This window comes from Bombina bombina, chromosome 10 (genome assembly GCF_027579735.1).
Source record: "Bombina bombina isolate aBomBom1 chromosome 10, aBomBom1.pri, whole genome shotgun sequence".
NCBI lineage: Eukaryota > Metazoa > Chordata > Amphibia > Anura > Bombinatoridae > Bombina > Bombina bombina.
The window spans coordinates 129,075,870-129,088,348 of NC_069508.1; the positions used below are offsets into that span (position 1 = coordinate 129,075,870).

Below are 12,479 nucleotides of genomic sequence, written 5' to 3' on the forward strand. Positions count from 1 at the left end.
AAAATGGCATCTGCAATAAAGGAATTGGCCTACTTGAATCCTATCTTGAATTTCATCCAAGGAAGTCTCTACTTGAATAGAATCAAACAAGGCGTCTAACCAATAAGATGTTGCACTAGTCACTGTGGCAATACACACCGCATGTTGCCATTGGAGACCATGATGAACGTAAATCTTTTTCAAATAAGTCTCCAGCTTCTTGTCCATTGGATCCTTAAAAGAACAGCTATCCTCAATAGGAATAGTGGTTCTCTTAGCCAGAGTGGAAATGGCCCCTTCACCTTTGGGTACAGTATACCAATGGTCTTTAATGTAGTCCTCGACAGGAAACATTTTCTTAAAAATAGGAGACAGGGAAAAAGACACCCCTGGTTTCTCCCATTCCTGTAAGATAATCTCCCTAGCATGGTCCAGCACAGGAAAAACCTCCGAAGTGGAAGGTTCAGCATTGAAACAATTAAGTTTACTAGATTTCTTAGGAGTGACAACAACAGTTGTATCAGAGTCATCTAAAGTAGCTAAAACCTCCTTTAATAATACACAAAGGTGTTCAAGCTTAATTCTGAAGGATACCACCTCAGTCTCAGAAGAAGGAATTATACTGTCTGAATCTGAGATTTCACCCTCACAAAGTTCCGATGTATCTTCCTCATCAGACTTATGAGAAAGAGCAACTTGGGAAGTAGAACTTAGGAAAGGCACCTTACTTTCTGAATTTCTAGATTTCCTCTTGTGTTTTCCCTGTAATCTGGGAATAGCAGCTAATGCTTCAAATACCCCTGAAGATACCTGGGCAGCAATTTCTGCTTTTAAATAAACTCAACTAGGAGTTATAGAGGAACCGCGGGGCACTGCATGTGATGCCATTCAGGCTTGGGATGTCTTAGGATAAAGCTGAGGTATTATTTTAACAGCATCATCTTGAGAGACATTAAGCTAAAACATTTTTTTGCAAAGTTTTCTTGACACATGAAGAACAAAATTGCATAGAAGCTGCAATTTGTGCATCTAAACATAATAAGCATGAATTCATGAGAGCAGGCTTGTGCTCCGTATCAAACATGTTGTGAAACAGTAAATAAACTTGTACAGATAAGTTTCTAAATTTTAATATTCAATTAAAATAAGCCAAGGAAAAAATACACTTTAAATTTTATCCCAAATTAGAATAGATCCCCAGCTAAAATTATGTGAGAAAAGATAAGAAAAAACATTTAATAAACATCAAATAAACTTCTAAAATACCCCTCAGACAACCCCACACCTCAGTTACTGAGGTGCCTTACTGCTACCAATTAAGACCGGATCACACAGAGATTGAGAAAAACAACTTTTTAAAGTAAAGCTGGTCATGTGACCGCAACTGCAGAGCTCAAATTACTGTTGCTACACAGAGAGGCACTAAAAACAGCTTCTTGGTACACTGAGTTCCAGAAATATCCGATTTTTCAAACCTGACAGTTTAAAATGTTGCATCATTTTATTTTAAAGCAAAGGGAAAATGAATAAACTGCTGAAATAGAAAATTCAGCCTTACTTTCAGTTTAAACTTGTATTGTTTTCTCAAGTAAATATGTCAGAAAATAAAGCCTAAAAATACATGTTACCCTTTCTTTTTAAAAGAGTTTAAATGTTAGTCTCACACATGCTACAGTGCCTGCTTTATGCCCCAGTGTAACCAATACAACAGGATTATCTATGTCCCAATAAAAAAGCAGTGTCTTTTAATTTGTTAAGTGCATGGTGTCCCCAACTGGAAGAAAAAGCACTTACATGCTCTGCTGTCCGGCATGTAGACAGTTACAAGGTATGAGAAGACACAGTTCTTCACAGAGACCTTTGAAAAAGAAAGAACAGAGTAGCCAACTCTGGCTTTCTAAACTAGGGCAGCAATTGTTAGGAAAACGCAGCAAGTACCTCTTTACAAGTTTCTAACTGCTTTAAAGCCACCACTACCTGGCTGCAAGGAATGATGAGGAATATGGCTATACCCCAAAACTTGCTTGTAGATGAAATCAACATTTTTCTTTAGACACCTAAACCTAACCTCCTCCATGCACCGAAGGCAAAGAGAATGACTGCGTTGTGGGTAAGGAAGTGATAGCAGTTTAACTGTGGTGCTCTATGCCTCCTCCTGCTGGCCAGGAGTGATATTCGCAACAATAATTACTCAAGCCATGGACTCACCATATCTTAGGAAAGAAAAACATTCATGATTTAAATAGGGCCCAATTTACTTTTATCACCAATTTTGCTTTGTTCTCTTGGTATTCTTAGTTGAAAGCTAAACCTAGGAGGTGTATATGCTAATTTCTTAGACCCTGAAGATTGCCTCTAATCTGCATTCATTTTGACCACTAGAGGACATTAGTTCATGTGTTTCATATAGATAACATTGAGCTCATGCATGTGAAGTGACCTAGTAATGAGCACTGATTGGCTAAAATGCAAGTCTGTCAAAAGAACTGAAATAAGGGGGCAGTCAGCAGAGGCTTATATACAAGGTAATTACAGAGGTAAAATGTGTATTATTATAACTGTTTTGGGTATGTAAAACTGGGTAATGGGTAATAAAGAGATTATCTTTCTTTTTAAACAACAAAAATTCTGGTGTTGACTGTCCCTTTAATGGTGCAATCTCATTTATTTTAGCAAAAGTGCAAAGACTTTATGCAGCCCTTTGCCACAAGGGCATATTTTGGTATAGGCAAACAAGGCACTTGCCTTAGGCAGCAGATTTGATGAGGCAGCACTACATACAAACTACACACACACATACATGCACACTGCACTGCACACACACCATAAACACACACACATTCACCATATACACACACACACTCACTACACACACACACATATACACAGATGTGCACTTGAACATAAACATTTACTTTGATAATGCCATATATAAAAAAGTAATGTTAAACCCTGGCCAAAAAATATTATGAACAAAAAAGGATTAATTCCTGAGGTGGGGGTGGGGTGGTAGTAGAAGTTTTTGAGTGCCAAGGGCAGAACAAAACCTAAATACGCCCCTGCTTTGCCAGATACATATATGAAAGAAAAAATAAAATTAGGAGAATAAGCATCATATGTGGTAGAATTACATTATTTGTTTATAGGGACTGTAAACACTAGAATTTATATTACAGATTTCAAAATTGCATCTGTAAATGGAACATGCTAAGCATATCTCGCACGTTTCTCATTATTACAATGCATTTAAAGATGCCCTGTGGATGTGCCCACCATCTGCCTCCAGTTCTGAACAGTTTTTTTTTTTATCTTCTTCTGCAGCAGGAGGTTTAGTCGATTACATAGTTACTGATACAGCTCCTGCTGCTTGTAGTGAAGGCTTGCTCCTGATTTTACTTTGTTTGCTTGGCATAAGGGATGGGCGAATGTTTTGCAACATTCGAAAAATTAAATGAATGTTAACACATTTATTCGTTTGTTTCGAATTTCGAATGTTTGTACAACAGTCTGACATTCGTTTAATGTAATAGTATTTCTAATGCTTTCTTTAAATGTAATATTAGAAATTGTGCAATATTCTAATTGAAAAATGTAATCAATGTATTTGTAATAGTATTTCTAATGCTCTCTTTAAATGTAATATTCAAATTATGCAATATTCAAAATAGAAACATTTGAATTTATTTATTTGTATCTATTCTGTATCAATTTAATAAATTCCCTACCACATGAACTATTGAACTTTATTAAATCGAATGCGTTTTTAGTAGAGGAATGTCAGTGGAAAAGAACATATGAAGAAGAATGATTTATAATAATAGACATTTATCCCTGTATAAAGAGAATAAAGGTATGGAATTCTGAGCCCTTGTTGGGCAATTAAAGTTTTTAAGGAGTAGTGGGGGAGGCTGCTTTGGAGAAAGGAATCTGTCATCAGTCTGTACCTGTATATGCAAGGACAAGTTACCACCTTCTATTTCTAATGGTGATGGTTTTGTTGCAGCCAGTTGGCATATGCTTTGCTTACTGTGGCTTAGAATTTGGCATAGTTTAGGTACATCCTGTCAATCATTGACTGGTTCATAAGATGACTATGGGAATGCCAAATTTATGGTTAAGTGGGCATATGTTGTGGAAGAGGGGGGGCGCTTGTGGGTTTCATAAAGATGTATTGTATTGGGTACTTGTAAAGGGTGGCTAATCACCTGTAAGGGTCTCAAGGTGCTGCTCATTTTATCAACCTCTGAAGGATGAAAGGCTGAGTGGACCTCACCTGGGATCGAACCTGCAACTCTTGAGTTGCTACAGAGCTCAGCCACAATGCCTTAGCATGTTGAGCTATCTGGTATTAATGCTGAATTATGTTTGTTAATACAGTTGGCTACAGTCTTTGCAACCACATATGTTGTATATATTATTTTAAGTGCTACATATCAACTTGGGTGTGTATGTGCACATAAACAAAAATAAAGGAATTATACAATATTAATACTATTGGTAATCAGACAGGATGATGTAGTTTAAAGGGCAATTGTAGCATAATAAACGGTCCTGTAATCTCCTTTTTCAGAGGGTTACAGGCAAAGGTTATTTTATAACATTTATGTGTGGGATGATGGGGAGATCAGACAGGAAATATGTTCTGTACTTAATGTGTTTGTAAAATACAGTATGTTGACTGGAATATCTCTGTTTTAAATGGAAAGTATGCTTGTTATCAAAAGAAGTGTGGCAAAGAGTAAGGGCAGACTTTATCAAGCCCTTCTCCTCCATTTGACTGCAGGTTCGCACAAGAGAACCTGCAGTCAGGATTAATCAAGCAGCAGTCATCAGACTGCTGTTTCTCTACTTTGTTCTCCCCATCTAAAGTGGAGAATTTAAATCTCCCTGTCTCGTCCGACTGGGGAGATTGACAGCTCCTGCTTGCTTGTGATATGCTGTGTGGAGGCAGTGTTGCACGCGAGCACAAAGGAGTGTTCACGTGCAATGTTAAATTCTGGCAGCGGATTGCTGCTCACCGGAGGACAGCTCGGGCAGACAAGGGCAAATATATACCGCCCTGTCCACCATGGTTTTACAAATCAAGCTCAAAGAGTGGCTTAGCTACATACATGTGAAGGTCGATTATGAAGTAATGAGAAACCATTGGTAATAAATACCACCCTCCTCATAAGACACTAATAACATAACTGTTTGAGAACAATAAAAAAATACCTATTTTTAAAATAAAGACCATTTAATGAATTAAACAGTAACACCGAATGATGTACAAAACACTTAACATTGATTTAATTATTTGCTTAAGTCCCAAGACAAGTGACAAAATGTACACTGCATAATATTTAAAGTGACCTCTTGAAGCATTGTTTATGTCATGCAACAGGTAATGTATTAAACAACACATATACAATTATTCTTGATGCATTAGCATTTGTGTGATATACCCTCCAGTTATAGTTATATATTGAACTGCAATTGAATATAGAGCGTATTGCCCCTGTTTAAAGGGACAGTAAAGTCAAAATTAAATGTTTATTATTCAGATAGAGCAGGCATTTTTAAACGACTTTCCAATTTACCTTAGCTATCAAATTTGCTTTGTTTTCTTGGTATCTTTAGTTGAAGAATAAACATATTCTTTTGCATTCTATGGCCCAGATTTAAGAGTTACAGATGGACAGGGGCGTACATCTGGCTAATGAAGTGCACACTCCTAATCTCACCTAGGATTACTCTTTTACTAAGGATACCAAGAGAACTAAGCAAATTTTATATTAGAAATAAATTGGGAAGTTGTTAAAAATGAAAAGTTGTTTAATCTTGACTTTACCGTCCCTTTAAGTGTGCATATATTTTTTTGTTAGCAATTTTATTGTTCTAGAAAAAAATATAAACAGATATTGAAAGCACTGAGGAATCAAAATGCTCATTCAGATTGCTTTCAGTTCTTTCATAAAAATTCAGGAATTCAGGTACATGCGTATCAATTTTTTGTTGTTGTTGCTATTAGGTTTTCTTTTTTTCACTTTCATCCTATGACCATTTATACTGCAGTATGATTTTTGTGCCAGCATTTATTTCTTGCTACTTCTGGTATAATTGTTTTTTTATTTTATTTTTTTCATGCAAATAAAAGAAATTCAGATGTACTTTGCTAATTTCCATATTGAATTAATTTGGAGATTCACTTTGTTAGCTCATTAATTGCATCGACATACAAATAAGACATTTACAGATTTTCTGAATAACTTGATAAAATGAAATGTTACAAAATATTTACGCACAAATATATGGGTACAAATTTGCCCTTATTGGTAATAAATGTTTTTTACTAAAATGATGGTGCCCGCACCTATTTAATAATATAATCTAATTTTGTATCACATGGCTTCCAAATGTAAAAAAAAAAAAATATGAATTAGCTTTACAAAATGTGGTGTTGAAAAGAACAGTAATAGGGGATCAACTAATTAACTTTAACGTCCCTGCCGTATTGCTGCGACAGTTATACTAATGTTAATTTTTAGGTATTTCTATTTCATTTTAAATAATTTATTTTTATATATTTTAATATAGTAAATAACATGTTCAATCACCCGGAGAGATAAGAATAATAAAAAAAAGGGAATCTTTACACATAAATATGTTCCTTATATTTTTGGAATCTAATATATACAGTGATATTGCACATTTTTGTAAAAAGAAAATGCTACAAAAATAAGTTCTTTAATACTCATGTTGGCCTCGAAATGTATGAGAAATATTCAAATGATTAAATGATTCTTCCAAAAGCTTAGACCCTTAGCATGCTGATTCTATCTGTATTATTTTTTTTTTTTTCAATTCTTTATAAAAATGTTCATGACAAAAGCAGAACCTCTATGGATGGGGGTGAGATAGATTATAATCTTCACTTTTTAAGGTGTTACTATTTTTTTATTTGTTGCACATTTAACATGCCTTAAAGGGACATAATACTCATATGCTAAATCACTTGAAACTGATGCAGTATAACTGTAAAAAGCTGACAAGAAAATATCACCTGAGCATCTCTATGTAAAAAAGATATTTTACCTCACAATCTCCTCAGCTCAGCAGAGTAAGTTCTGTGTAAAAAGTTATACTCAACTGCAGCCCAGCTGCAGGTAAAAAAGAAAAAAAAAATGAAGAAATGAACAGCAGCCCATCAGCAGTGCTGAGGTTATGAACTCTTTTACTGTGATCTCATGAGATTTCACTTACCTCTCATGAGATTTCATAGTGAACTTCCTTAAGCTGAATAGGGAAATAAGATGAGTGTGCACGTAAGATCACTCCCTTAGCTGTCACGGGACAGACATATTGATTTGCTGCTTAGAAGTGCTTTACAATGGGATGTGGCAACTGAGAAACTTTTGAGGTAAAATATCTTTCTTTTTTACATAGAGAAGTTCAGGTCATATTTTCTAGTCAGCTTTTTACAGCTATACTGCATCACTTTCAAGTGTTTAAACATTTGGGTATTATGGCCCTTTAAGATTTGGAATAGCAGTACTGTAATCCTGCTAAACCAATTTATGTAAATTATATCATTACTGGGTACCAGGACTGCCCCTGTACATAAAGGGATCATCTAGTCAAAGCATGCAATTTTAAGCAACTTTCTAATTTGTTACTATTATCATTTTTTTCTTAAAGGGACACTCAGGTTAAATTAAATTTTCATGATTCAGATGCAGCATGTAATTTTAAACAACTTTCCAATTTACTTCTATTAAAAAAAATGTGCACAATCTTTTATATTTACAATTTTTGAGTCACCAGATCCTACTGAGCATGTGCAAGAAATCACAGACTATACGTACATGCATTTGTGATTGGCTGATTGCAATCACATGGTACAAGGGGAGTGGAAATATACATAACTTTGAAATTTGTTATAAAAAAATATACTACTCATTTGAAGTTCAGACTAAGTGCTATTGCATTGTCTTGTTATCTTGTATTTGTGTTGACTGGTCCTTTAATTCTCTTGGCATTTTTTATCTGAAAATGAAAGAATGTAAAGTCTAGGAGCCGGCCCATTTTTTTGGTTGAGCACCCTGGATAGTGCTTGCTGATTGGTGGCTATATTTAGACACCAATCAGCAAGCATTACCCAGGTGCTGAACCAAAAATGGGCCGACTCCTAAGTTTATATTCAGATAAAGATACCAAGAGAATGAAGAAAAATTGATGATAGGCGTAAATTAGAAAGTTTCTTAAAATTGCATGCCCTATCTAAATCGCGAAAATCTTATTTTGACTAGACTATTCCTTTAAGCAATGACCACTACATCAGAAGAGAGGCAAAGTTCACCAGTGGATACAATTAGTCCAAATCAGTTTCTGCCGTTTGTTAATGCATTTTAATGCTAACATCAACATCAAAATATTTGTTATTTACTTTCTAGAAGTTCACATTTTTGTTCAGTGTCACTCTTTGGAGTCACGTTCAGTGTGTTTGTTCGAGAATAATTTGATTCAGAAACGGCAGCAATTTTCAACGAATTTTTGAAGGAGCTAAATTCCCAGGTATGTAAACGAATAATTTCCACACCACAACAACGTCTGGCAATTCTAAATAATTTTTTAAGTACAGTTTTCCTCAGAAGGATATAAACCCAGGGGTCCAAAATTTGATTCCATGTAGCCATACGAAGTGAAAAAAGTATAGTTTTTGAAATGTCCAGTAAGTTATCTCCATGTATTGCTATATTAGCCATTGTAACCTGCAAAAGAAAACATATGTTAAAAAGTACTCAGGTCAACAGTTTGTTAAATTACATGGCAAGTTAAATAATAATGTACAGTATTTAACATAATAATTTCAGTTATGCAAAGTGTCAAGTCAATTTTGAAAAATATACAGATTTGTGTTGCATATTAACATTCATTGACAGTCTTCTTCAAATATATCCTTTGCTCTTTTCTTGAATATGTAACATCCACTCAATATATCATTACTCATTTTCTGTTCTTCGTCAGAACTGTCTCCTCATTATCTCTGTCTCTGCTCTAAAATTGATTTCACAAATTGACTTAACTGTTTTCTACATGAACAGATACAGTAATTTTGTAATTATCTTAGAATTTCCACCAAGGCAAAATATAATGCCAAAATACTTGAGGTACTAACAAAACATACTATTTAATCATATGTAACACTATATTCACTACAGTAAAGAATTTGATTCTAAACAGATACAGAACAGAGAAGAGTAAATAACATTTTTAAATGACTTAAAAGGGCCCTATAACTTGATATATATCTTTGCAACTTTCTGTCAGACATTACTTTTCTTATACTGCCCTAGGCCCATGCAATTGTTTTTCCTCTACTTGGCTGTTTTACTTATTTTTCCATCATTAAGCTTCCTTTTATTTTATTTTTATTTTATTTTGCTTTCTTGATCTTTGCATACAACAACCACAAATGTGATGTTAGGCATAGGCCACCATTTATGAAGCTGTTTAAAAAGCTTTGGGGTCTTTTAGGTTCACTTATGCGACCCTGCAACCAAAAGTTAAGAAACCGTAGTTGTATTACCTTTTTCTCTTAATGTGTTTGCAACCTTAGAGGTTGCAAATGGAAAACACCCTGGACGTGTTTGTCTGGGATGACTGACAAGCCCTGCTCATGTGCAACTGTTTACATGTGAGCAGGGGGTGGGGTTGCATGAACAATTGCATGTGCAATCTTATATTTCAGCAGCAGATGCTGATCTGGAGGCCCTGAACGTGTGCGGACAGGTTCTCTCTATGAGAACCTTGTCTGCACGCAGCTTCATAAATGGGGAGATTTTTTCTAATGGGGACAACATTCTATCCCTATCCAACCTTATCAACATTTATTCTCATGATTAAAGGAATAGTAAACATATAATCAATGTTCATGTATTTTCTTTTATGATGGCTGACCATCCTATTTGCTCTATTTTCTATAAGCATTCTAAAATACAAAAAACTCTAAAATATCCTCCAGTGAGTCCCAATGTTTAGGTGAGGGGTTCTTTGTTTTAACTTCTGGCTGAGTACATTTATTATTTTTTTATTTATTGCTGCACATTGGATGAACTTAATATGTGTTTTGAACATTTGAATTAATTACCTACTACTAGTACTAGATAAAGTATGATTCCAACAGTATACATTTTTTGCACCTCCAAATATATAAAGCTCATGGTGATGGTTAATATAAATTATGTACTTAATCATACAATAAGCCAACAGATAGGAACTCATTCCTGAACTACTCTAGATTTTATCCTATCCATCAGAAAAGCGGAATCAGTGCAAATTATAGCCTATAATTTGCATTAGAAAATTATAGTCTGTTTCAAGTCTACTGTTCCAGAGGATAGAAATACTGAGAGTGGTGCATTGTAGTGGAAGAAGTCTAAGGGATATTCTGGTAAATGTGACCTGGTGCACTGTTACCAGAAACAGAACTGGTTAACCTCAACAAAACCTGGATGTTTTAGATGTGGAAACTGTGTCACATTTAATGACTGACTTGTAAAATATTTCTTCACCCACAAATGAATAGAGTATATAATATTAGACTTAGGGGTAGATTTATCAAATGTCGGGCGGACATGATCTGCTATAGCGGATCATGTCCGCCCGACCTTGATAAATGCAAACAGCATACGCTGTCGGCATTTAACATTGTACAAGCATTTCTTGTGAAATGCTTGTGCAATGCCGCCCCCTGTACATTCGCTAGCAGAGGGTGTCAATCATACTGATCATGTTCGATCGGGATGATTGCAGTCCGCTACCTCAGAGGTGGCGGATGAGTTAAGGAGTAGCGGTCTTATGACCGCTGCTTCTTAACTTAAGATTCAGGCGGACCTAAAACTTTGGGGGTAGATTGCAGCATCCACTTCTTGATAAATCTACCCCATAGACTCATGTGCACATCAGACTATATGGTGAATATAATTATTTGTCCCTGTTTCCTGTATTATGTTGGGAAAATAGTAACAACATTCAGGGAAAGAAGGAAAAATCTTAAGAGCTATCAGACAGGCTATTAAAACTGGATATTCCGACCAATCAGTGGTGATACATTTTCTGGCCACCAAGTTTCCACATTAAGAGCTATATTGACTGATTAAATACCGGTCCTACAGAAAGGCAATGACCGGATCTTTCACGCACAAAAACAAGATGGATTTATCTGTACACAGTTACTCCTAAGGGGTTAAACTCAATCCTGAATTTCAGCTGTTTCTATAAATTAACTTTGCAAACTGTTTGTTCATTTATCTAGAATAATGTTGCTATTATCTTTGTTTTTAAATTGTATGGAATGAATGGCTACATTCCAAGTGGTTTCTACCTGGCAATAAGAGATATGAAGAAATATCATGTAAATAGAGACACATTCCAATAAGGTATTTTTAATGTTTTTATTATTGTGTTTTTTTGTGGTGAGGTTATGCATCATTAGCCCCTATACAAGTGATGTCAAGTCAACTTGTGTGAATACATGCTGTATTTAGACTACAAAATAGAATGGGTTCCTATCACAATGTTTAATTGCACTTAAAGATTATATCTAGGAGTGTTGATTTTTGTGATATGCAGTGCTTTTATAATACTTAAGTTATAAGTGGTCTAATGATTGTACCTACAGAGCTATTGTGAGAGTTTTGTGTATATGTGCAGGGGCGGAGCTACCATTGATGCAGCAGGTTCAGTTGCACAAGGGCCCAAATGCTGTGGGGCCCCATAGCTGCTAGTCTATACATAGATATGTGCAGAATGTGTCTAATTCTAATTCAGGGGAGCCTTTTATTAGTGCAGGTTGCAGGTCCATCTATCTATTTATCCATCCTCAAAATCATTAGACAGGACAGCATGTATATTATTATTATTGTTTACTACTGAGTTACTTTTAGGGGGGGGCAAACAATTTTTTGTACCAGGGCACTCTGTTGAGTAGGTTCGCTACCGTATATTGGTTACCATGTTTACAATGTTTTTACTTCTGGTAGTTGCAAGATCATCACTTCCGGTAGGTGGGCTCACGAGTGTGTGAAGATGTGCCATAGCTGTTATTGGTTATTGGGGATATGGTTTTCATAAGATTTTTAAATATTAATATTAATATCTGCACATATCATTGTATTTTAAAGGGCTATAATAGTTGAGAAATGACATGCTTTTAATTAATGTAATTTTAAGACTATCGATCCTACACTACTGTCTACAGTGCTTCACAGGTCCAGAGCGGCAGATTTGCAGGGGTTAAACACACAGTAGCGTAGGTTTGATAGTCTTAAAATTACATGATCTTGTGAATTAGAGCTAGTAAGTTTTCTGCTATTATCACCCTTTAAACATTTAGGGCTAGATTACAAGTGGAGCACTAATTTATAGCGCTCCTGCAAACAGAAAAATATGCCTGTTTGCAGGCGTGTGATAAATAATCAGCCATTACAAGTGGCTGGTTATTGCTACTGCGAGCACTT

The 12,479-nt window shown here is 35.3% G+C and overlaps 1 protein-coding gene across 1 annotated transcript in view; it reads right to left on the minus strand.

The window, feature by feature from the left end:
* Positions 1-5,196: 5,196 nt before the first annotated feature.
* Positions 5,197-12,479, minus strand: part of PTGFR (prostaglandin F receptor) — a 54,300-nt gene continuing 47,017 nt past the window's right edge. The window contains exon 3 of the mRNA XM_053693326.1: positions 5,197-8,729. Within this exon, the coding sequence (XP_053549301.1) occupies positions 8,397-8,729 (333 nt within the window). The 3' untranslated portion in view covers positions 5,197-8,396. The remainder of the gene's footprint in view (positions 8,730-12,479) is intronic.